Source organism: Dipodomys ordii, unplaced genomic scaffold, assembly GCF_000151885.1.
Source record: "Dipodomys ordii isolate 6190 unplaced genomic scaffold, Dord_2.0 Scaffold43, whole genome shotgun sequence".
In the NCBI taxonomy this organism is placed as follows: domain Eukaryota; kingdom Metazoa; phylum Chordata; class Mammalia; order Rodentia; family Heteromyidae; genus Dipodomys; species Dipodomys ordii.
Window position 1 is genome coordinate 10,905,380 of NW_012267259.1, and position 27,748 is coordinate 10,933,127.

Genomic DNA, 27,748 nt, shown 5'->3' on the forward strand with positions numbered 1-27,748 from the left:
TCATACTCTTAGGTATGAAAGTAGTACTATGAATCAAGGTGTTGCAGCCCAGAAATTGTTTTCATGGATTCATCCTGCTCCATCATGTCCATCTTATGGAGTAAGAGTCAATGTAAAAACAAATATTTTAAATAGTGCTTTGGTTGTGTTATAACCCATTAGAATTTTGCAAATTAGAGAAATCAACCCATCTTTTCTGAGGTAGAAAGATAAAGTATCATTTGGAACAGATTGTTTATTGAAAGATTATCGGGGAGAGAAGAATCATAAGACATATTTTGTTTCTGGTGGAAACAGGTTGGCAATGGAGGCACAGTTGCTTCAAGAAGACCAAGCTGAGCAAGGGCACAGCTGTCCCCCACAGTGTATCTATCAGAGCATACTAACAAACTATATGCTATGGTCTAGATATGAAATGCTGCCTCCCCGTCAGCGTGGTCCTCTGCTAGTAGCTCTAATAATTTGGGAGGTAACTAGATTCTGACCTAATTGACAGATCAATTGATAACTCATTAGTCAATTGTGTTATTGGGAATTGTTGAAAACTAGGCGTAGTTTGATGAGAGAAGTGGGTCATGGGGGAAGACTGATGTCTTTGAAAGGTATACCTTGTCCATGGCTCGCTTCTCTCTCTCTTGCTGTGTTTTGTCTCCCGTAAGGTGAGCAGCTTCCTCCACCACATGTTGCTGCTGCCATGATATTCTGCCTCACCTTGTGCTTAAAAATCAATGGAGTTAGCCAACCACGGACTGAAAATGAGAGCCAAAGGAAGTCTTTCCCTTTGGAGTGTTTTGTTGTTGTTGTTGGGGGTTTTTTAACCTCAGGTTATTTTGTCACAGCAACAAAGGGCAAACATGTTATTCATGAAAGAAAACAAATTAGTACTCATGATGGGTTAATATGCCAATAGTTAAGAGTTACAGAAGTAAAGGAGTATAGAGCAAAATAAGTAATAGAGAAAAACCAAAGAATGAACAAACCATTTCCCCTGACCTTGCTTGTCCATTTTAACATTTATTCATTTATGTAAAATTATTCTTGTATTAATATTTAGAATGAAATAATCTTTTCATTTCTGAATAGTTCCATAGAAAATTTGCAAAAAAAAAAGTGGCTCAGAGTTCCTATACATTCTCTTATCCAGTTTCAACCTATTTTTGACACTTTACATTTGTAAGGTACATTTTTTCACAATTAATGAACCCATATTGGTTGGTTATTAACCAAATTCCATATTGTATTCAGATTTACTGAGTTTTTGCTCCCAAAGACCTTTTCTGTTTTAGGATCACATCCATCCAGGATGCCACATTACATTTACTGTTTACTAATGATGCCTAGGCTACTCTTGGCTATGATAGTTTCTTAGCCTTTATTTTGGGTCTCTTGACAGTTTTCAATAGTAAACGTTAATGTTTTTTCTTTTTGTAGTGTCCCTATATTGAGCTCTGTCCATTTTTCTTGTGATCAGTCTGGTGTTAGAGGTTGCGGGGGATAAATATCAGAGAAGTAAGATGCCACTGTCACCACATCATACCAGGGTACATACTATCAAAATAATCAATCATTGTTTATGTCAGTCTTGATCACCTAGTTGAGATGGTATGATGTGCTTTTTTTTTTCATGCCAGTACTGGGATTCGAACTCAGGGCTGTCTACTCTCACTCACCTTTTTTTGCTCATGGCTGAGACTCTACCACTTGAGCTACACCTCCGGTTCTGGTATGATGATTTTTTTTTAAGTTAAAGCCAATCACAGTAATTTTAGAAATTGCACAAGGCAAACAAAAGCATGTCAAATAAATTGAAATTTTATGTTTTCAAACTCTAAATACAATACTTCTAGTTGACAAACAAGTTTTATAACACCAACTATTCCTCAATATTCTAGGATTATTAAGATACTGCAGGTAAAAGTTAATGTGTTTTACTGATGATTTTCCTTGTCAATCATATTAGTCAAGTCCACCAAATATATGAAAGAAAAAGCAACATTCCAAGTTTCACAGAATTGTTGACGTTTGTAGCAAGTAGCAGCTGAAGCAAACTGTACTAATTAATCTTCTGTGAAAAGAACTAATCTGCTTATGATTTTTTTCTAAAGGGAATAAACTATATTTTGGCCATTTAAGGGCTAAAAATCTTGACAATTGTTGTTTCCAATTTATATGTGTTTTTAAATATCAAGTATCATTAACAGTATAGTCATCACCTTCATCAGTGTTCAATCAAAAGAAAACATGCTGATATTTTCAGTGAATTTGTTTTTCAGGTCAGGGATGTAAAAATAGAAGAAACATCCAGGAATGTGCAATGAGCTTCAATAAACAGGATGCATCCGGATAGTACTGAGGTTCCACATGAAAGACTAGATGATGACAGGCATAATTTATGCAAGGGGAAGCAACATGCATATCTTTTAAAGTGTTTCCACATTAATGGTTAAAATAAAAAACGTTTTTCCAGTTTTCAGGGAAAAAAAGCACACAATACCCCATTTTCAAAAGAGTGATAAATTGAGGCTTTAATGTAAAATTATATGAGGATGTTTCTAATGTATGTTTACTAACCAGGAAGGAAACCTAAAATAGGTTCTGTAGTCTAGTATGTGGGAAGTTTTGGCATACCGTTATCTTCCCAATGCATGTAAGTTAAATTCCCTTATTACTCATAAGCACACCCATTTAGCTGAGGACTGATATACTGGAGAATTATAGACAAGCTATACCTAGTTTTCTGAAACCTCAGAGTGCCCTCCGAGATTTATTCATGGTTCATGTGACATATCTTGGCATTTTTGACCTTCAGTATTTTCTCAACTTGATAATGCCCACTTTCTTATTGCAATTCCTAATTTACACCACACTGATCAGCAGAATCTTGATTTGGAAATCTAGGATAGATGAATAAGAATAAAAATTAAATTCCCTAAAAAGGAGTATTTTACATAAATCTTAATTTCCTCACTCTAATATAAGAATATACACTTAAAATACGTTAAGATGTATGATAAACTACAATAGCAAAGACTTGTTCCAGGTGAGTCTGGGGGAGAGCAGAGCACTGCAAGGTGAGCCTGTGGCTGCAAATGCACCATCTTCTGTATGTGAAGAAAAAAAGTCTTTTTTTTTGGGGGGGGGTCCGGTCGTGGGGCTTGAACTCTGGGCCTGGGCTCTATCCCTCAGTTCTTCAGCTCTAGGCTAGCACTCTACCAGTTGAGCCACAGCGCCACTTCTGGCTTTTTTTTCCTGCTTATGTGGTGCTGAGGAATCGAACCCAGGGCCTCAGGCATGCAAGGCAAGCGCTCTACCACTGAGCCACCTTCCCAGCCCCAGAAAAGAAGTCTTAAGAAAACAAAACAAAATATGCTTCAAAGAACATGTAAAGAAAAATAAGGCACTGAGCACCTTTTATATTAATTCCTCTGTATGAAGCTCTGGAAAAAGATGTAGGGCAAAACTCATTATAAAAATTAGATGCTGTATTTTTGTGATGTGTAAACAAACATGAAAACTAACTGATCAAAAAATCCTTCATTGTGCTAAAAGCCAGTGGCTCACACCTGTTATCCTAGCTACTCAGGAGGATGAGATTTTAGGATTGTGGTTTGAAGCCAACCCTTAGCAAAAAAGCCTCTGAGACTTCTCTCAACTTAACCACCAAAAATATGGAAGTGGAGCTGTGGCTCAAGTGGTAGAGCCTTGGCCAAATAAAGCTCAGGGACAGTGTCCAGATCCCAGAGGTCAAGCCCCACCATCAGTACACACACACACACACACACACACACACACACACACACCCCCCCCCCCATCAGTACACACACACACACACACACACACACACACACACACACACACCTTTCATGAATATATGATGATATATCTTGTGCTGCAGCAGCTTGTTTGTCTGACTAGATTTTCTATTAGATACTGTTACACGAGGCCTTGTGTTAGCATTAGAACTTCTTTTTTGGCATACTACGATGCTATCATTACTAAACTGTTAAGAAAGTTCTAGGTAGGCACGGGTGGCTCATACCTGTCATCCTAGCTACTCAGGGGGCTGAGATCTGAGGACTCAGTTTGAAGCCAGCCTGGGCAGAAAAGCCCGTGAGACTCCTATCTCCAATTATGCACCAAAAACCAGAAGTGAAGCTGTGGATTAGAGTGGCAGACAGCTAGCCTTGAGCAAAACAGCTCAGGGACAGTGCCTAGGCCCTGAGTTCAAGCTCCATGATGACAAAAATAATAATACAACGAAGAGAACAGAAAGTTCATCTTGTTCAACTGAATTCTGAGTCTTCTAAATTGTATTTGTTCAGTCAACTACCAACCTGAAAAAGCTGGTAATTTGTAGGGAGCATCCTAGTCACAATGCAAATCAGTGATGCCACAATTTAATTTGAAAGCCAATTAATTTTTTAAAATGGAAATGTATCAGCAAAGCTTAGGGTCCATCAAACACTTCTGGCACATCATGGGACAGAGACCTCTACACTGGTTTGTAAAGATCACTTTACAGAAAATCCAAATAAAGATTATCCTCAAAGTATTTTGTCCATTAGAATTAGTTTACAAATGGAAATCTGCATTTAAGAAGAAAACTTCAAGACTTTGAGCTATAATCACATGACTTATGAGTAGCAATTTTAATACAAATTTATATGATGTCAAAAACTGTGTGTGTGTGTGTGTGCGCGCGCGCACATGGGCGCGCACATGCATGCACACCAGTAATGAGGTTTGAACTCAGGGCATGGGTTTGCCCCTTAGCTTTTTCAAAAGCTCAAGGCAACCATTCTATTACTTAAGCCAGAGTTCTACTTCCAGCTTTTTGGTGGTTAATTGGAAACGACTCTCACAGAGTTTCCTACCTGGGCTGGCTTCAAGCAGCAATATTCAGGGTTCAGCCTCCTAAGCAGCCAAGATTACAGATGTGTCATCAGAACCCAGCTATTGTCACACACTTTTTGTTTTGTTTTGTTTTTTGTTTTTGCTAGTCTTGGGGCTTGAACTCTGGGCTTGGACACTGTCCCTGAGTTTCTTTTTTGTTTAAGGTTAGCACTCTACCACTTGAGCCACAGTATGACTTCCGGCTTTTCCTGAGTAGTTTATTGGGAAGAAGAGTCTCATAGACTTTCTTGCCTGGGCTGGCTTCCAACCGCAATCTTCAGATCTCAGCCTCCTGAATAGCTAAGATTATGGATATGAGCCACCAGTGCCCAGTTTCAGTTATACACTTTTAACCACTAATTTAGAGAATTTTGTTGAAACAATACCTGAAGAAAGTAATAGAAGTTACAGATACTAAGTCCACAAATACAAACTATTTCTTTAAAATTTTTTTCCCCATGAACACAGGCCACAAATAGCAAGTATTTTGTACTCCTACTCCCAGAAATTCCATGGTAATCCAGAAAACATGAAGGTTAAAACCTGCATCTAGCTGGTTGACTATGAAAATCATAGGAGCAGCATTTAAGCAAAGATACGATTACTACATGCCAAAGAAAACTGACAAACATCTGCCAAAGGTTTTGCTATCAAAGCTTTAGTGAACTTGAAACAGCACACCCTTACTGTCATTGCCAAATAGCTAGAACTATAAAAAACCAGTGTTGCAAGCTGACAGATATTTATGGTGCCACCTGGTGATTCCCTTCAAGTTCGGCCAGTACAGCTTAGTTTGAATGCCATAGGCCCTGCCCCAGAGGTGCACATGGGGGGGCCTAGGGAAAGTTGTACTGTGAGGATCACACTGCTGCAGTGCTCTGAAGCATCACAGAGAAGAGCTGCCAGCCAAAAGAAAAGCAATGAAAGTGAATACTTTACTGTGCTTTTCCAGAGATAGAAGCATGACTTCATGTCTGAAAAAAGGAGCCTCCTTTATCTCAGATAACCTGCACATTTAAAATTCAAAATATAATTTTCCCTATAACAAGCAGTAAAAGATGCATCAAAATCCATCCAAAAATCCTTGATGGGACTTTAGTTTCCAAGGTGAAGGAGGAACAGGATCTGGATACTGAATGATGGCTTCAACGACATCATACAAGATGGCTTTTGGGTTTGCCATATAATGTAAGTTTCTTTGTTGTGAGAAGCTGGGCCAAGCCATTGAGAAACACCAGAAAGATGGTCATGGACATAACAATCACATAGTGGCTGATGCTGCAAAAAGAAAACGAACCGTGTTAAATACACAGGGAACATTTACGTGGAAAAGCATTGAGTCCTCCAAGTTTTATTCCCCTGGTAACTGAACTCAGGGCCCATGCTTATTAGGTAAGTGTGCTACCACTTAGCTATTTCCCAAACCCTTCTGTTTTTATTTTATTTTATTTTAGTTTCTAAGATAGGGTCATATTAACTTTTGTCTGAGCTGACCACAAGCTTGCACCCTGTTTTCTAGCCTCTGAATAACTGGGATTACAGGTTTGCACCCCCATACCTGTACAGATGTCTTAAATGGAAAGGCAAATCACACAGACTATAAATGACACCAATGATTTCAAAACAGGTACTGAAATATTTTGAAAAACCCACAACTTCATTATATAGAGATAAATATGAATAATATAAGTCCTTCCTTGGTAGTGTACTAATAGTACACTATTAGTAGTGTAGCAGGCATTTTCATACTGTAGCTGTATCGTAATCTCAAGCTATTATGTTAAACACTATTTCAGCATAATAGTAGTTTGTATTATTATGTTTTAAGATAATCTATAATGGATATGCTTCTAGCTTGGTGTTTTACTGACAGATTTTTACTGACAGGCTTTGAATGGTGATTTTCTGGATCTCAGCCTCCTGAGTTGCTGGGATTATAGGTGTGTGCCACCAGTGACTCACTAAATCTCTTTTTAGTTTATTTATTTATTTTTGAGATAGAGTATTGCTATGTAGTCCAGGCTAGCCTTGAACTTCTCCTTCTCCTGCTGTAGCTGCCTGAATGCTCAGATTACAGGTATGTCCCACCTTGACCACCTTAAGGCCTCACAATTCTATTTTGAATCCCATCCCAACTTTCCTACTGAAAATACTTCAATTTTGCAACAATACCCTCATTTCTAATATTACCATTTTTTTCTCTATGGTAAACATATCCATCATTATACAAACATGTAGTTTTTCTCATCTTCAAACAAAAAGGCACCTAAGATATCATAACTTTCTCTAGAACCATCCTAATATCAAGCATCCTAAATTTGATACATCAAAAAACAAACAAACAAACAGATCTTACTACCCACAGTTTTCTTTACCAAACTGATTTTCCTAGTAATGGCTTTCCCATTCACTTAGTTACTTGAGATAAATAACTTAGGACCCCTATAAGCCCTCCCCTGTAAGTGTCTCCCTCCAGTGCATTCTTACATCAGAGGATTTTATGAACCTCTTGTAAAATATTTTCTTGGTCCAGACACTTGACCCATTCATTTTGAATTGTGACACTGGTAGGAGCTGCCACCATGTAGCTTAGACTATTGCAATTGCCTCTTCATCCTATAGTATGTTCTTCATACTGTGGCTAGAGTATTGTTTCAAAAATATTGGAACAATCAAATTATTTCCATGTTTAATATTCTAATATTTCATCTTATAATTAAAATATATTTCTAACTCCTTAAAATGACCTTCAAAGGCCATAAATGATATCAACTGTCTAATCTCCAAATTTGCTTCTGTGGTTTCCCTCAACTATTCATGATACACTAACTTTTGGGATTTAAAAAAAGTTTTTACTTGAAATAAGGATACAGGTTGACCCATTGTAACAATGAGATGTACAAGACACTATGATGAAAAGGAACTTTACAACTCTGGGTGGGGGGAGGAAAGAGTTGGGGAGGTGGGATGGGAAGGGATGGTAGGAAAAAAACAAAGGAGGGAGTAACAATACTTGCTAAGAAATGTACTCATTACCTTACTCATGTAACAACACCTCTGTACAGTATCTTTATAATAAAAATATATATTAAAAAGTCTTTACTGAAAGTTTACTTTGTAAACAAAGCCCTATATATCTAGTTAGTCATAGCTGTAAACCAAAAGGATATACAACTTCATTCTGAACCATGATTATCACTGAAGTATTGAATTATATGATTTATTTTTGTTCATGCTATTAGTATTTTCTAGAATAACCATGTGATGCATTTCTATTAATATAATGCTTAAAAAGTATGCCTATTATGAACCACAGAACTAAGGCTAATAATTATTACCAAAATCTTCAACAGTGTTGTTTCTTAGTTTTCATAGGCTATTTTAAAATCTGTAGCAATTCTTAAGATCTAAATCTGCAACCCAATCAGCTGAATATAATGGACACAGCTTCTCCATGCAGTGAAAATGTTTGACCCATAGGTCATGGACTGAATTTTGTAGCAGAGGCAAGATGAGTAAGTGAGGGAGTACAAACTGTCCACTACATAGCTTGCTGGGTCAAAGCCACGGAAGCTCAATCTGACTTGGTTCCATGGGAAACCCAGGCAAGGAGATTGGAGGTCACAATATAGAGAGAAGCTCTGAGGACTGTAATACAAAAATACTACATTACAGGAAGGACAGAGTGTAATATATCAGCATACTTGAACATTCCTCAGCTATAGCTACAATACAGATGAATGCCCAAAAAGTACGACAGAGAGAGAAGCCAGTTACTCTATAGTGTATGATTCTGTTTGTATGAAATGTCCAGAATTAGAAAGTCTGTTTAGACAGAAAACAGATTAGTGACTATCTGGCCTCAGGTAATTTTTGCTGATAAAATGCTCAAAAAAGCAAAATATGATGATGGTTGTATAACTCCATTAATTTACTAAAAAATTGAAATAATTTAAAATAAGTAAAACCTTCAAATAGATAAATTTTATGGTATAAATTATTTTACAAAAAATGTTGAGACAGAGAAGCGAGAAAAAGAGAGAGAAGGTTAAATTTTGTTCTTTTAAATAAAAATATTCAATCCAACTTGATGTCTTAAGTAAAAATATTAAATCCAATTTGATGTCTTAAGTGTTCCATTCCAAAATTTAATGAAAAGTCTATCCATAAGCACATTTATTCTACAGATCACTTATCTCATTACAGTGGTCTGAAATTACTGACTCTTGCTAAACATCATCAGGAGAAAGAGCTGTGGAGCTCATCATCCTTGTGTAACTGAGACAACAGGCATCTAGCTTATATTTAGCATCAATCATGTCTTTCTGTCATGAAGACATTTACTAAAGTTAAAAGATGAAATGTCAATGTGAAATGAGTTCACCTATTCCACTATCTGCCTATCTCTATGCTGACATTTAAGTCTGCAACTGTCAAGGCAGACACATGTAGTGGGAGAGAGGGACCATATATGTGTATGGAGGACCACACAGAGTTACCAGGTGGGCCTTTTTAACCCTCACAATGGGGCATAAAAAGTCACTGCCTTCTTCTCAAAAGCAGACTCTATTAAATGGGCAGAAAAAGACTAAGAGTCATTTGAACAAGGTAAAAAGGCAGGGATGTAGCTCAGTATTAAGAGGATGTGTCTATCTCTAGCAAGGTCCTGGATTCCACCCTCAGCACTATAACAAAACAAAGCTTGTCTGACAAAGATTGTTAGTCATCATAAGAGTAAGGCATTTTATAGCACTTACTAAAATATTCAAAATGATTGAACCATAAGCTTCCATCATAACTAAAGAAAAATGATAAATACTTTAATCATCATTTTTTAATAAGGTATAACAGCAGTGCATGTGGGAAACAAAGACCAAATGAACACCACCATCAAATCAAACTGCAGCTCAATCAGACTGATGATCCTGACTCTAGTCACCTCACTAAAAATACATTTAGAACATAAATTTAAATATATGTTTTTATAGTTATGAAAATTATCTCCTAAGAATTGTTCCCTAGTTTTAAAAATGCATTTTCATTCTGCCATATAAAAGGCAATACTCAGTAATGTTTATGATATGCAATAAATGAAGATGAAGTGTAAAGATCACAGGAAGAAAATCCTAAATTAATTCTATCAACTGAGCAGGTTTACAGCCTAGGCAGAGTATTTTCTCACACAGTTATTAAAAGAACACCTGATGCCCACAGGGTCTGGGGAAGGCTGGGGTTACACTGGAGTTTCAGCTCAACACACTGGCTCTGCTGTATTCTTTTCAGAGTCCCAATTAAATTTAGGTAAAATCTTCTCTGAAGATGCACTATAAACAGAGAGTTACTACACCCCTAAACAGACACGTTGTCCCACATTCTAGTAATTCAGCTTTATTGTCAAAGAAACTCTTCCTTATTCAATAATTCGAAAATAACAGATGAGTAATCTCTGCAAAGCATTCTGTAAAGTCATTGCAGTCACCTTACATTATCCAAACAAGGCAGACTACATTCATGCGCTCGACCTCGTCTCTAAAATTTCCAACTAGGTTTGCACCATTTCGGCATCAGAAAGCAATACAATAGTGAGGATAGCTGTGCGCTGGTGGCTCACACCTGTAATCCTAACTACTCAGGAGGCTGAGATCTGAGGATCAAGGTTCAAAGCCAGCCTGGGCAGAAAAGTCCATGAGACTCTTATCTCCAATAAACCACTAGAAAACTAGAAGTGGCAATGTGGCTCAAGCAGTAGAGTGTTAACCTTGAGCTGAAGAGGACAGGGACAGAGCCCAAAACCAAAGTTCAAGCCCCACAAGCAACAAACAAACAAGCAAACAATAGTGAGGATAAAAGGACATCTTTTATTCCTGTGAGTAACAGGCCTGGAATGGCTGATGGTATCAACTATATTACTAACAACAAGGAGTTCAGAAATAAAATTTGTCACAAAATAAAACCACCACAGTAGTGCAATTTAAATAACCCTGGCTCCCCCTAAGGTAACTCTGCCAGGAAGTTCAATAATACTGGAACCTAGACTGAAAACATCTGTTTTTCCGATAAACTTTCACAGAAGAATTAGAAACCCCAACTTAAAAGCAACATTCTCACAAGTAAAATGCAGAAAAAGCATGGTAATTAGTTTTTGGTATGTACAGTGCTTTAGTTCTAAATCTTGAAGTTTATCTTCCTCCCTAATCACCTAGGCTTCTTCTTGGCAATAAACCAGCTGTCTATAAAGGTCTGACCTGCTCCTGCCCATCAGCCCAGTTCTACATGGTCCACTGAAGCAGTGTACACCACCTCTGCTAGAGGACACAAAGAGAACATTGTAGAACTGTAGAACTCTAACCACCAAAAGCAGGAATGACAAAAAAAAAAAAAAAAACCTCACAGTGTCATATCAACCGGGGGAAATTCCATTAGGAAAACCTGATTTCATAAAGTTAGATTTCCTTTGTGTTGTTGCTGCATTCTGACCTCTCTTCCCCAACCCCCCTCCTTCCAACGATCTTCCTTTTGAAGAGTGGGCATCTTTTGAATGATATGGTAAGAAACCAAGAAAACAAACACCAAAGAGATATTTCAGCAGGAATGACCTATGGAACATGCATGAAGTTTATATGGATTAGTCCAATGTTCTTATCCTGACTAACAGGACTATGACCTGTCCCTGACTAAATCTGTCAAGAGTATTTTAGCTAGGGGTTGGTGGCTCATATCTATGCTCCTAGCTATTCAGGAGGCTCACATCTGAAGATCACAGTTTGAAGCCAGCCTGATCAGGGAAGTCCATGAGATTGGATATAATATCCAATTAACCTCCAAAAGGCTGGAAGTGGGGGGATGGCTCAAGCGATAGAGCGCTCAAGCCTGGAGCAAAAGAAGCCTAGGGACAATGCCAAGGCCCTCAGTTCAGGCTCTAGGATCAGCCAAAAAGAACAGTTTATTCTGGAATAGTACTTCATTTAGCCTGCGGGATTTAGATCCCTGATAAGCCAAGATATTTAATAGGTTAGGCCTTTATCATCTTTAGATAACCATCTGCTTAAATTTTTAATCTGGTATACATAATGGCAATGTTAAAGTTAGGATTGACCCAGCTAGAGCAAGACATAAGGTCACCTGTATGTACAGAGCAACAACCATGACAAAAGAAATTACCATTAAATACAGTATATTTTACCCTGTATGTTATTAATTATGTAATATTTAATATATGCAAAAATCAGTACTGAAACATGGAGAAGAGCATGCTAGATCTTAAATACAAATTTTGCAATGGCTTTTTAAAATGCCTAAGTATACATAGGTAACAAAAGTGAAAAATAATGAATTGACTGTAACAAGCTGGGTGTAGTGGCATAAGACCTGTGAAGCAAGGAAGTCACAGTCTCCTGAGGGCCACAGTGTCAGAAACAATGTGTTGGAAGACACTGTAAATGGCACACACTGTAAACGGTTGACTTCTGGAGTTCCTATTTAATAAGTTTGAATTTTTGTCCTACTTTGTTTTTACTTAAATGATCCTCTGGTGTCTGGATTACCTGTCTCTCAGATATCCCACTGGTGGGTGTACGGAACCTGTTGCAATGCACAATGGAATCTATTGCTCTCTTGTGTGTAGTTCTCTGCCTCTAATCTACAGGAAGCTGACTTTGCGTGGGCTTTCCATGTTGTCTTCACAATTCCATTCTGACAGAGAGTAATTAAAATTGATTAAACTAGGGACATTTACTCCTTCCAACTATAATCCTTCTCATGTTCTTAAATAAAATCTCCCTCATAGACAGGTATCAAGGTATTCCCATGAAAATAGTACCCTATATATCTCAAATTATACTTCAAAGAGTAGTCTAAACCTAGAGCCCTACTTCCTGACCTCCAGTTCCATTGATGCACTTCTCATTAATTTTTATCAAATACATGGTACTTTAAAAGCAAAATAAAGTATGAAAATTTGTAATAAAAAGTAACACAATCTAGTTCTCTCTAACTTACTTTCTGGAGCACTCTAGTTCTCTTTTTAGATCTTCTGGTGGTTATCTACCTAACATGAATTACTACCTTTATACTGTTAGGAGACAGGAATATATAACCGACTTATATTATGGGCCTACTCATTTCAATTTTAGATAGTGATCTTGGTTTTCTATTTTTCAATTTTTAGGTCTAATTCACATAAGAATATAACTAGACATCTTAAGTGTCTAGTTAGCAGCATGACTAGGGTTACTTAGTTAGGCCTTTGCAACCATCATCACAGCAAAGATATAAAACGTTCCCACAGGCCTTTGTGCAGTCAATCCTACCTTCATCCTGAACCTTAGACAAATACTGAAAAGCCTCCCATGACTACAGATTAGTTTGGTGTTCTAGAATTTCATATAGTTGATTAATATTCTCTCTTACATATCTGGCAACTTTCACTCACTGCAGTTTGGGATTCATCCAAGAACTAGAATTCATCGTTCATCTCTATTGTAAGTAGTACTCCATTATGTTGATGTAGCACAGTTTGTTTATCCATTCATGTGGTGATGAAGGTTTGGATTATTTTTCCTTCTCTTAGGTAGATACCTATGCATCAAGTGGCTATTTCAAGGGTATTTAACTTTTTAAGAAAGTCTTGCAGGTCACAGCAGCACATGCCTCTAATTTAGCACTTAGGAGGCTCACAGAGGAAGATTTCAAGTTTAAGGTCACCCTTATCTACACTGAGAGATTCTGTTTACAAAAGTCTTTACCCTCTCAAGTTACTCATCAATAGGACAGGGTGGCTGCCGGATGTTCTATGCATGTGATAGAAATTGCTGTCAGGTTTTAGAAGTGAGCGAGAGGGTAGAGACAGGTATGAATAGTAGCAGGTAGATAGCTTTCCCTTTCCTCTGAGTTGGAAGCACATACAGCACAACAGTGAAATTCTTCCCAGCCCTTTCTTAAGTCTGTTTACAGTTTCCCTCTGGGAGTAAAATGCTTTCTTCATGGAGATAAAGGGGAGGGACTACAGAGAGACCCACTGATACTATCATTCAACATTCATCAGACAGACATCTGTTTAATCCCCTGCTGGCAAAATCTCTCTTGTTCTCCACGTGAAGGTCTGACTGAGTCTGGAACTTCTGGGGTTCTGGTCACACCTCCCTTCTGGGCTTCTACTTCCTTTCTCTGATTGTCCATCATCTAAAAGGAAGGAAATTCTAACTCATGCTACAACATAGATGAAACTTGAGGACATCACAGTAAATGAAGATAATTTAGTCATTGAAAGATTAGCACTGCATGATGCCACTCAGGTTAAAAACGGAACTACAGAGTAACAGTAACAGTAATTATAGCAGACACACATTGATGCTCACTAGATGCCAAGTACTATGTGAAATGCTTTATATGGGTTATTTAATTTAAAATGACAACAAGAGAAGGGAGGTGGGCTTTAAGACACTGAGTCATGCAGGGTCTCACAGTTAACAAGGGGCAGAACAGGGATTCAAACTCACAGACTGGTCTAAGCCTGTGTTCTGGCCTACTATCTGCCTGGATACTCTCTGAGGAGAGGACATGTGAGAAATAGAGAGTAAAAATTGGACTAAAATCAACAAGAGTCTAAATGCCAATAGTGGAATTACTATTCAATCAAATGAACAGAGTGACATCTGTGAATAACTGGAAATAAAGAAAAACAACTCAATTTTAATAAAAGGTATTAACAAAGTTGTAAGTGGGAAGTTTTAAATATAAAAACCATTTTTTCATATCTAAGAGACAAATGAAGACAAAATTAACAACCTGTTTACTATCTTTTATGTACCCAGCATGTGTGGCATGCAAAGGATTCAATTTAAGTCAGGTGCAGTGGCTCCTATCTGTAATCCTTGTTACTCAGGGGTGAGAGGTTGGGAGGTTTGCAGTTTGAGGCCAACCCTAGCAAAATTTCATGAGACCTCATCTCAATCAATAAAGAAATTTGTCCTGGTGGTATGCACTTGTCATCACAGCTAAGTGGGAATCATAAATAGTAGGACAGAGGTGTAAGCCAGCTCCATATAAATGCAAGACCCTATCTGAAAAATCATGAAGGCAAAAAGAGCTGGGGGTATGGCTCATAAGGCAAGATACCTGCTTGCCAATTGCAATGTTGAATCTTCAATACCACTAAATAAATAAATAAATGCAAATCAAATCCCAGATCTGAGGGGATCTGAAGTATATTGAGAGAGGCATATATATATGTATGTATATATATATATATATATGTATGTATATATATATGTATATATATATATATATATACTATAGTGTGGCAATATAACCTGTAAACTGCCTAAGAGGAGAGAATGTCTAATGCAATGTCTCAAGCAAACCTACACAATTCTTGGCAACTAAAAGTGTGAATAAATATTGACTAAATAAAATATGCCAGAATGCATTTAGGAAGAAAAACAGAGGAAAAATTAACTTTGCTTTCTTCTTCTCAAAGGGAATAAATTTAATAATTATGACAATGTATATTCAAATCACCATAATGAAGACACTGATTTTGTTCAGAGTAAATTTTAAATAACAATGTTATAGGGATCCATGTTAAACTGCTCTCACATTAAATATTCTAAAAGGCCGATAATGATCACATGAACCATCACATAAAATTCACACAACTTGAAAGCCTTATTGTTCCAAAGAGATTGTGAGATTAAGAGAACATGCAAAAGGCACTGGATTGGTCTACTTTGAAATCCCAATTTCAAGCACCTTCCTGTTGCCTATTAGTTATCTCCAGACTAAGCATTCATTCTCTTCCCCAGAGCATCCTAAGAAAAAACTTGCTAATGTGTTAAAGCCAAAAATTAGATGCAGTGTTGCCTCCAGAGGCTTACAATAATTGATGCTTGCTATGCTTACCTCAAAATTATATTAGCACCTGCTATACTAAGATACCAATTTTTAAATTTTTTTCCAGTGCACTTTCAAGAACATCTATGTGAATATATACTATACCTTGTTCCAATATCAAGCCAGCTGCCATAATCCTTGACCAAGAAGAAAAAATGCTATAAAATAAAATATAAAATATTTATTATATTTTTATAATAAAATATGGCCTCACTAAAAACAAATTCTATTTATATTTAGTATAAAAGCAAGAGGTGTTTTTTTCTCTTTTAGATTGTATGTTTCATATTTCTGATCCTTCAGAACCACTGTCTACCTTTATGGAACTTTTGCTTCAACTAAAATGAGCAATAGTCTCAAATGCCAATAGCAGAATTACCACTCAATCAAATAAACACAAAGTGACATCTGTGAATAACTAGAAATAAAGACCCAGCCAACTTTAATAAAAGCCATTAAATATACCAAACAGGTAGATAAAGTCATATCACCCACTCATAAAAATATGCACTAATACTGCCTACTACGAATGAATAGGCAATATACTATATACAATGATAAACTCCCGCTCATGAGTGCATATCAGATGTGCAAGTGCACATACCTGTACATGTCTGAAAGACAGGTCACAGAGCATACAAGCAACTATGGAAGCACAGAGGCAGGTAAAAAAATCTAAGCCAAAAGCTAAGAGACAGATGAAAGAAGAGATGGAGAGACAATGTAGAAGTGTGTTTCGAGTAGAGGGAATAGCCTGTAGAAATACCAAAAGTTCAGACAAAGTTTGAGAGATTAAAAGTGAAGCTGGCAAAGAGAACACATGGGAGAGGCAAGAGATAAAGCCAGTCAAGTAAGCAGAAACTAGATCATAAGTGGCTTTGCAAGTTCAATTAAGCAGTCTGACTCTTCATATATAATGAACCAGGGAATTTTAATAACTGTTCTACTTTACATGTATTTGCCTACTGTAATTCTGTGAACAAAACTGATTTTGTTCTGATTGTGTGCCAATTTCAAAAAGATATTGAATACTTACTTCAATACACTGCAAAAATGTTCGCATCTAAATCAAGTAACTGGGAATTTACCCTAGTCAGTATTTCTAGTCACTTCATGTGAGATGATATACAGCAAAGTTTTTGTTTGTTTTTTGCTTTTTTGTGGTTTTGTTTTTTTGTGCCAGCACTGGAGCTTGAAATCAGGGCTTTGTGCTCTTGGTTGGCCTTGTACCACTTGAGCCATATCTCCACTTCTGGCTTTTTACTGGTTAATAGGAGATAAGAGACTCTTTGATATGTCTTCCAGGGCAGGCTTTGAAGCTTAATCCTCTGATCTCAGCCTCTTGGGTAGCTAGGATTGTAGATGTGAACCACTGGTACCTCGCTGTAAAGTATTAATCTTATCCCAAAAGAGATGTGGCCTTTGTCCTCATCCACTGAGAGGTCATTTCTAGGTCCTTTAAATGTAAAGGGTTTGCCCAGGATACTGGTCAGTAGGCAGTTCAATAATGTGATTTGTGTTGTGAGGCTTTAGTTCCACACTATAGCAGTTCTACACCTTAAAGGATTGGAGAAAACAATCAGCCCTGTGGGCAGTATGTGATCAAACTCTCCTAAGGCAAGCCTGCCTGACAATACTCTGGGATTATTGGCATGGTTCACAACCCCATTCCAGAGATAGAACTCAGAAGCTCTGCATCTAGTGACCTCCATACATCTGGATCTAGTGCTGCTCTATATATCTCTATCCTTCACTTAGGTAAATCTACATCATATATTATAAATCATAACTGTGAATATGACAGTGTTCAGCAAGTACTGTGAATCTTTCTAGGACATTACTGAACCTCAGTATGATTTGGGGAACCTTCTGAGAATGTTTTTTGTTAATAAATAGAGGCCTAGCTAAATAGTCCTCACAAAGAATTCATTTGTTATAGCAGCTATCATCTGATAACATTTTCTCCCCTGGTACTGGTGTTTGAACTCAGAGCCTCATGCTTGGGTTTGCTTGGCTTACTCAAGAGTTCAGCTAGTACTCTATCATTTGAGCCACATTTCCAACCCTGATAAGAGCTAAAATATTTCTTTCTTTCTTCCTTCCCTCACTCTTCTTATTTCTTTCTTACTTTTTACTGATAAAATGGCTAAAGATCACTTTCAAATCTAAAGTTACTTTTTCTGTTCATTTCCTGTGGAAGCTTATTTCAGGCACAATGCAACATGGAAGACTAGGTATAAAATGACAGGTTTGAGTAAATCAAGTAATGAGACTTCTGATACATTAGCAGGTGCTCTAATGCATATGTAATATAAAAAAAGTAATTTGTGTAAATTATGCCAGCACTTAGAACTCAATATCTAAAGATTTCATGCACAGAGAAGTATTTCCATTTCTTCTGATTAAATTAACTCAGCACTTACTTTTTGTGTCTTATGTATATTGAATACCCAATAATAGCTTACCAAAGCCATAATGTCTGATATGATGAGAACAATGAGAAAAAGGCTGGAAAAAAAGAAAAGTTACATTTAACAGGTACACTTTTCAAGTATGTTAAAAATCCAAATGGGAATAATTAGATAACTATGAGGATCAAGGAAACACCAAAAGAATGGAAGAATGGCTACGTAGAATTGCTGATGGCACCCAACAACTCTGTGCTACCAACCTCTAGACTTCTTGTTATATGAGGCAAATCTATCACTAGTTAAGATGTTACTTACAGCCCAAAGCATCCCTAATGGTTCATCCATAGGGTCCACAGCATTTACATTCCCTCCTAATGGCCTTTATCCAAATATACAAAGCCTTGGCAATGAATTCAGTCATTAAGACTGATTGATGTACATATAGTGTGTGTGTGCGCACGCGCATGCGCGTGCACATGTGTACATATATTCTAGTACTGGAACTTGAAATGAAGACTTTGCACTCTTGCTTCACTTTTTCACTCAAGAATGGTGCTCTAATACTTAAGCCACAATTCCACGTCTGGCTTTTTGCTAGTTAACTAGAGATAAGAGTCTCTCAAACTTTTCTGCACAGATTTTCTTCCAGTTCAGCCTCCTGGGTAGTTAGGATTACAAGCATGAGCCACTAACACCTGGCTCCAAATTACTGATATTTAAAAAGTTAATTTTAAGTCATGAAAAATAAATAATGCAATCACAGCTTTATAAAATAATGCAATCACAGCTTTTTCACTAAGTGGGAAGAAAGTTTCAATCACTGGCTTGTTATATTAAACTCATTAGTAGTATAGATCTAATAACAAGTTACAACAACAATAAAATAATACAATCACAGCTTTTTTCCTAAGTGGGAAGAAACACAGTGTCAATCACTAATTTGTTACATTAACTCATCAGTAATACAGATCTATTAACAAGCTAATAGTGTAAAAACCACTCCAGTTTCTAGCCTTTTATGAGTTGTAAGCAGACATTTAGCAAATAGATAATAAGAAGGTGGCAATGTGGTCAAGAAGGAAAGATGATGTAAACAACATTTAACAATTTAACAAGCAGTTAAATTTGCAATGAGGGGTAGATGGATTTGGCCAATGTGATGCACTAGATAAAGAAAACAGGATAAGAAGCTTCATGTCAATAGAAAGAAAGAGTCACTGGGTTCATTGTGAGCTATATTAAATCTGAGGAGTCAATGTAATATCCAAAGGGAAATGTCAATGTCTTGCAAGGGTTGAAAGGTGAAAAAGAAAATTTTTATAAAGCCTCAGTTCTCTTCCTTTTTGATTATGCGTGTAGTTTTTCACTGTATTAATCACAGGATAGAATTACTAGGTACATAAACACAAATATATGCACACATACAGATATTTACATTTCAACAAGTTTTCTAGTTTTCATTCCAAATGTTCTAGTTCTATTTAACCCTTTAAAAATCTATCCACTGAAAGAGTTGCAGGGAAATTCAACTGCTTTTTGTTGTTGTTGTTTTCCCCTGCATCTAAGTGTCTTCTGTGATATCTGGTAAGGGATGAATGTTTTCAATATTAAATTCATGAAAATCCTCTGAAAAGGTAAACTAACATTATTTCAAATTAGAAACAAGATTTTTTTACCCCATAAATAGTAAAAGAATCTTTAAAAACAAAATCTATGGCATAGCCCTAATGGTATGCTAAATCCAGTCCTACCATAAACTCATCAAGAATAATGTGAAAATTTATGTTAATACTTGTTTTTCATTCAGTATTGAATATGTCAGCTTGATTTAAGAATAACAAAACTACTAAGAAGCTTCATTTTTTGTGAGATTTATATTTTTACATTACGAGTTTTTTTGGAGGAGTTTATTTTTAAATTATCTTTAAATAGTTGTACAAAAGGGTTTCAATTCGATATGTAAATTTTTGTGCAAAACGCATCTCAATTGGTGTCAACCCTAACATTATTCTCCCTTATCTATCTATCCCATCCTATTTAATGTTACAGTCTTACTAGCAGTCATATGAACATCCCTAAATGTTTATTCTCATTTACTAAGTGGGGTAAAAGTCAGATGGGTATGCTGGCATACACTGGTAATCCTAGCACACAGGAGGACAGTGAGCTGGGGGCAGCCTAGGTTACATAGCAAGTTCATGACCATTCTAAACTACAGAGTAAGATCTTGACTCACAAATAGGCAAATCAATGCTTCCTAAACATTAACCTTACCTTTTTGATGATAACTGTGTAGTTAATTGAACTGCTTCAAATGCACACATCACAAGGAGGAAAGGAATTAAAATCTGTTTAAAATAATACATTATCAGTAACTAAAGCATTTGAAATATTTTTGAAACGTACTATTTCTGCTTTATAGATACATTTTCAATCTCTCAAATAAGTTCTATACATACTAGTGAAGACTGAACACTGAAATTAAAAGACAATATTATAAGACAGACCATTTATGAAAATGATTTAAAAATCTATACTAGTATTAACTAGAGTACTCACAGATATATTTGTTGAAGGAACATATTGATTCCAGGTATAGGTTATGGCATAGGTATTATAGCATAGTGGCTGCTTGGTGGTTGGGGCCCATGGATTTAGGGAGGTTTAGAATCTTTAGCATCCTTGGTTTTGATCTTAGCTTCTTTGAAGGCTTAAGTTATCTGATAAGTTTTTCTGGGACTAACATTCAATCCTTACTCTTGGGATCAAACAGCCTTAAGAGTCAGTCAGATGCTAGTGGCTCATGCCTATAATAGTAGCTACTCAGGAGGCTGTGATCTGAGGATCATAGTTTAAAGTCAGCCCAGGGAGAAAAATTCTAGGAGTAGCAAAATGCTACACTGGAGGCTTGGCTCAACTGCTAGAGGAGCCAGCCTGAGCAAAAAAGCTGAACAAGAATAAAAGATCCTCAATTTAATTCCTACTACAGCACAGGGACACAAAACAAAGAGTAAGGCAAAAAAGAAGAACAGTATCTAGTGGTATCAGTGTCTTGCCTGAAATTACATTTTTTTCCCACTGCTATTTAACTCTGTCACAATGACTTGGTAATTTTATCAAAATTTTGTCATAATTTATATAACCTTAAGGTCCAATTAATTCATAATCCTAAGCAACCAGTGCTTTAATACAAATAACAAAATTAGAAAACTAACCTTCCACATCATCAGGGCTCCCATCATGAAAGGATTAAACACAGTCAGAAAACAATATACCGAGGCAAGATCAAAGCTAAATAGCACAAAGAAAGTGGATTTAGAATTCATACTATAACTTTAAAATAATTGATTACTAAAACTAATCCCCCAAAATCTATTCTTATTAAATAAACAAGCATACACTGGACCAAGGAATATTTTGAAGTCACCATTAACAAAGTAAATATGTGCTGATATATACCAATCTCCAAAATGTAAAAAACAAGATTACAGAAAATACCAATTTATACCATTATTTAAAAAAATCAGAATCTCACTATGGCACTCAGGTTGGTCCTCATCTTCCTGCTTCACTTTCCTGAATGCTGTGATTACAGGAGTATGCCACACAGCCCAGCCCGACAATATTTTTGGGTTATATAAACATATATGCTGTTTTCATTTAATTACCTGTTAATTGAAGCTATATTTCCAGTTCCAAAAAATGCTGTCACTAGGAAGAAAACCTAAAGAGAGTTAAGGAAATGCCAATTTTTCTCATTTAGAAAAGGCATACCAGACAGCAATTTCCTTTGATCCTTGTATATTGTGTGGGTTGTGAAGTGATGGAGAAAGAAGGGGCTGGTGGGATTTAGATAAACTGCAGTTACATATGACTTCTTACAAGAAACTTTTGTGTTCTTCTAAACGGAGCAGGGGAAATTGAGAATAGCAGACCTTAAGACAAAAAGTCCTAGCAGGGGCTGGGGGTTTAGCCCAGTGGAAGAGCGCCTGCCTGGCAAGCACAAGGCCCTGAGTTCGGGCCTCAACTCTGGGAAAAAAAAAAAAAAAAGTCCTAGCAAAGGATACAAGGAAAAAGGCTCTACGGATGTCATCCAGATGAAGCTGCCGAAACTGAGCTATGTCAGTGTTATAAGAGAACTGGATACTGTTGAGCTACAAGGCAAGGAAAGTTGTATCAATGTACAAAAACATCTGGCTCACATCTACAACAAAGACAAACTAACAATGGCTAAGTTACCATGGTCAGTTTGTCTCATGTTAACCAAAAAGCAACAAGAAATCTTCTATAGCTTAATTACACCTTAATAAAATCCATAGACAGGTAAAATAATTATAATAATAATAGCATACTAAGTACAGTTGCAGTGTTATTGTGTGTGTAATTAATATGAAAAAGGAGCACTTCCCTATTATATGTAAACATTCCTTTCTTCTTCTTCTTTTTTTTTTAAGAGATGAGAACCAAACTTGCTAGGCAAAGGCTCTTGCACTGAGCTAAATCCCCAATCCCTAAAGATTCCATTTTTAAATCTCTGTTCAAAGATGTGATTTCTCATTGTTTTGGTTTTAATCTCAGATACAGTATAATATTAAAGTAAATGTTTCTCTTTTTCCTGTTATATTTGCAAATATATTACTTTTTTCTACACAAAAGCAAAAGAGATCTGGGTGATGGCATATACCTATAATCTCAGCTACTTAGGATGCAAAGATAATAGGCTCATGGTTTAAAAGTCAGCCTGGGCAAAAACTTGCCAAAACTCTGTCAAAAAACAAATTGAGCCAAGTGTAAAATCCTGAAATCCCAGTTTTTTTGGGAGGTAGAGATAGGAAGATTTGTGGTTCAGGGCAAGCAAAGGCAAAAGAACGAGATATTATCTAAAATTAATTAATTAATTAATTACAAAAGGGGTGTGGAGCAGGTTCAAGTGGTAGAGTGCATGCCTAAGAAGCATGAGACCTGAATTCAAGTTTCAGTATGGTTCAAAAATAAATAAAATAATTAAAGTAAAATGACATGAATTTTTTAAAAAAACAAAACAAAAAAGTCCTGTTGCTTAATCATGTTTCCAAAAGATATTGATTGGTGAGTTTAAAAGAAGATTTTTCCCATGCCAGACACTATCAGGCCCATGAAATTTTCCCATAAATTTCTGTGGTGCTTTGATACTCTTTTTTAGAAAAAGACAGGCTTGCTTTCAGTTAAAAAAAATATAATTTAAAAAGTGGTACACAATCCTCAGTTAGTCTGCTGAAATATTTAATAAAAAGGACCATTTCTAACCATTTACCATCAACCTGATAAAAATTTCTTTTTATGTTTTTCATTATTTGCATATTCAAGAGTGAAAGTTAAGAACCAGAATTACTAAGTATACTTGAACAGTTTCTCCTGTATTGAAGTTACATATTCTGAACTATCAGTCATCTGTAGATACTCAAGTGGAAACCTTTCAGCGAATCAACACTCCAAGTGTTTTACAATATCCATCCATCTGACTCTGTAAAAGTGGAGCTATTCTATCACTAGTTTTTTGTGGGTTTTTTTTTTATTTCCCCTTTCCATCCCTTCCCATCTCCTGATATCACTAGCTTTTTAGGATTACCATCAGTTCTAAAAAAGACAGGAGACACCAAGTTAATGCTCTCCTTCAGCATGATAAAGGTGAACATAAATTCTGGTTGGCTTCTAGCCAATCCCAAGGTTACTGGGTTGTATAAGTAGCCTAGGATTGTCTGAAGCTAAAATTATGAAAAGGACAAAAGCATCTTAGATTAGGGTGACTGGACACACAGCAATGGGCTCAGAAGTCATCACAGGATCAAGTTTACATACTAACCTAGGACAATGTAAAAATTCTTCTGACTTAAGCAATGGGAAAACTGGAGAATAAAGTAAAGGGCACTAATTTCTCCCCTAGTCATTCACATATACTGATGTTATTATATCAATAGTTCTCTCAAGTAATTGCTGTTATTATAGAAGTGGTTCTTTCAAGTAATCACTAAAGAAAAGTCCAACATATACATGGATAAAACAGCAAAGCTGTGCCTTTCTGTGATAAATAAAACTCTTCCTGATGTAGTTAACTGTTTAACTTAATTACTCATGACACATAAAATTTGTCATGAGTAATTAACTAATGTGATTTTAATGCTACAATCTGAAGAATGAAGAATTTTGGAAGAAACACTGATAATTTCCTCACAGCAAACAGTATGTTCGTGTTTTCATTTAAATGTCGCGTGGCTTGGATGAGCTACCTGCCGTTTACAGGACACACCAGATTGCTGTAGGGTTTCTTGCTCCATATGTATCCAGAAAAACATCAAAAAGGACAACACCAGTGGAAACAGAGCTTCATATCTAAGAGGTACAAAGTTGGGGGAGGGAGGGCAGAAATGAAAAGAAAATGTAAACAAAGAAAAATGTGAATTCAAACTGAGAAATCTTTCTTAAAATAATCTTGATAGCATTTGTAAGTCTTCATACAATCACAAAATTTAAATCTTCTAGGCTTTCCAGAAGAATAGTAGGAAAGAAAATAACATGCAAGTTTCAACTCTAATCTTATCTTATTTTAAATTTATTAAACCTTGAGATATGTGTAAGTTTAAAATAGTAGATATTTAAAATAATTCATAAAATTATAGCAGATATTTCTCAAAGAGAAAGAAAATGTTAACATAAAGGTAAAAAGATACTTCTGAAATCAAGATTATTAATATATATAGGATAATAAGACAAACATTTTATATTTCTTAAAAACTATAGGTACAATGATAGGAAGACAAACCCCAAAATAAAAAGAGTATGGTGGAGCATGTCTGTAATCCCAGCTACTTGGGAGGTGGAGGTAGAGGACTGTAGTCTAAGGCTGGCCTGGAAAAATCAAGAAGCTCTACCAGAAAAATAAACTAAAGCAGAAAGGGCTGGGGACATGGCTCATGGGGACATGGCTCATGTGAAACACAGAGTTCAACCACAGTAACACAATGAAGTCTTGTATATAAGTTTATCTGATTTGGGGATGGGAAAGGGAAGCACAGAAACAATGGGACAAAGGGTGAGCCAATTCAGCAGTAAAACCCACTAGACTATGTTGGAAATGAACTTTACAACTTGGCGGTGGGGAGGATGAAGTCAGGAGGGGAAAAACTGAGCGAATGAGGGAGGGGCTGACACTTCAAAAGGAAATGTATATCCTGCCCATGTAATTGTAACTCCTCTGTACAGTATGTTCACAAATAAAATAAAATTAAAAAAAAAGGAAATGTACTCATCTGACTTATGTAACTATAACCCCCTTGTACATCACCTTTACAATGAAATTCTAAAAATAACAACTATACAAATATACATAAATAGGCCAAAAACATGAAAATGTTTGACCTTATTAATATGGTATAGAAATCAAAGCAATTATGAAATATAGAATTTATCATGTTTGTCAATAATAAAATATAGCATTGATAAGAGAACAATGAAAACAAATTCCCATGCTATCTTACAGAAGTATGTACTCACTGGAAGCCCTTTTAAAACTATATATCAAGAACTCAAAAAAAAGATCATGGTTCAAAGTCATCCCAGGCAGACTATCTCCAATTAACCACAAGAAGCCAAAAGTGGAGCTGTGGCTAGAGTGCTAGCTTTGCCCAAAAAGATCTCAGGAGCAGCAGCTTGGCCCTGAGTTCAAGCCCCAGTACCCACACCAAAAACAAACAAACAAAACCCCAAACAAAAAAAGTTTACTTGTATATATTTCCTACTGGTATCTAAACTCTTTGAATTCAGTCTCTCTGTCCCTCACTGCAGACCTGGCTTACAAAAAGGGTTTTCAAGTGAGTTACTAGTCTAATTGGAAACACCAGAACAAAAGAAGACAAACAAAACCTATTTCCCTTTTAACTTTTCACCACTGAACTCTATACATCAAGCACTATTTGCTAACTGAAGAGAGCAAAAGAAACTTATGCTTTAGATTCTACCACAATTATAAAACAAAAACTGGACAGAAAAGTCTGGGATTGAGAAAGCCCACACAAAATACTTGATTTAGAATGTCTAGGCCATGAATAGATACTATATAAATGACAAAATATTATTAATAAAATAAGAACAGAAAACTATACAAAGCAGTGATCATTTATGGCCTATTAAGGCAGAATTTGGTACTTTTATTTAAAAATGAAAACATCAAACTAATAGTACTAAGGAAATGATGAAACAGTAACCTTTATAGTCTGTTGGTATTATTATAAAATGGTACTGTTCTTCAGACAAATAACAGTTTCAAAAAAGTTCAGGTGAGGGCTGGAAGGTGGCTCAGTGGTAGAGTGCTTGCCTTGCATGCCTGAGGCCCTGGGTTCAATTCCCCAGCACCACATAAGCAAAAAAGAAAAAAGGCAGAAGTGGCACTATGGCTCAAATGGTAGAGCGCTAGCCTTTAGCTGAAGAGCTGAGGGACAGCGCCCAGGCCCAGAGTTCAGGCCCCATGACCAGACCCAAAAAAAAAAAGAAGTTCAGGTGAGTGTCGTAGTTCACACCTGTAAGCCCAGCTACTTAGGAGGCTGAGATCATTGAGCCAAGATCAAGTCCAAGCAAAAAAGGACTGGGGCATGACTCAAGTAGTAGAGTACCTGCGTAGCAAGCAAAGGCCCTGAGCTCAATATTGCCAAAAAAAATTTAAAACCAAATGAACTACTTATGCTATACTGAGAAGCAAACAAAATAAATATCTAAACTACAAAGAATGCATAACAATGTGGCTCAGTACTATTTATGATAACAAAATTAGAAATAAATGAAATGAATAGAGGTGTGTGTATGACAAAATACCAAATGTTTACTAGAATGGTGGCTAGGCATGTTTTCTCTCATATGCAGAAGCTAGATGATCTAAAATACACAAGGACATGATAAATTATACAGGACTCTAGGAATCCACATACAGTAAGACCAAAGGAAGATAGTCTTAGGGAAGGAACACAAACGTGCAATGCCTATGTGCCTCTGATCATATAAAATATTTATCAAAATGAACTCCAAGAAATGGAAACAAGAGGTTTCTTTCTTTGCTGTCTTTTTGTTTTCTTTCTTTTTGTCTTGTTTGTTCATTTAACTGTCTTTATAATGGTAAGGAGGGGAAAATGGTGAACAAATGCAGCAGTGGTACTCACTAGACAGTCTGTTGAAAATGACCTGTGAAGCATCTTGTGGGGGAATGACAGGAGGGGAAAACTTGGAGACAGCAAGGGAAGGGATGACATTGTCCAAAAGGAAATGTACTCTTTACCTGACTTACGTAACTGTAACTCCTCTGTACATCACGTTTTGACAACAATAAAAAGAATACAATAATGGCTAAAAGCCAATGACCCACATGGGAAAACGCCTCCAAATCATGTTAGGTAGAGAAAAAGAACCAAATTAGTATACGTACTATGATGATCAATTCTTTTTTTTTGGGGGGGGGTCCAGTCGTGGGGCCTGAACTCTGGGCCTGGGCGCTGTCCCTCAGCTCTTCAGCTCAAGGCTAGCACTCTACC

The 27,748-nt window shown here is 36.4% G+C and overlaps 1 protein-coding gene across 3 annotated transcripts in view; it reads right to left on the reverse strand.

The window, feature by feature from the left end:
• Nucleotides 1-5,182: 5,182 nt before the first annotated feature.
• The window catches only part of Pign (phosphatidylinositol glycan anchor biosynthesis, class N), an 84,934-nt gene continuing 62,368 nt past the window's right edge, over nt 5,183-27,748 (reverse strand). For 2 of the 3 annotated variants that reach the window (XM_013018869.1, XM_013018870.1), the window contains 8 exons: nt 24,461-24,563; nt 22,262-22,348; nt 21,863-21,918; nt 21,410-21,485; nt 20,469-20,542; nt 18,249-18,291; nt 15,889-15,941; nt 5,183-6,171 (listed from right to left, as the gene is read on the reverse strand). In XM_013018869.1, the coding sequence (XP_012874323.1) occupies nt 6,048-6,171; nt 15,889-15,941; nt 18,249-18,291; nt 20,469-20,542; nt 21,410-21,485; nt 21,863-21,918; nt 22,262-22,348; nt 24,461-24,563 (616 nt within the window). In that variant the 3' untranslated portion in view covers nt 5,183-6,047. Of the gene's footprint in view, nt 6,172-15,888; nt 15,942-18,248; nt 18,292-20,468; nt 20,543-21,409; nt 21,486-21,862; nt 21,919-22,261; nt 22,349-24,460; nt 24,564-27,748 lie in introns of those variants that run through there. The other variant, XR_001175166.1, reaches the window with a different exon arrangement.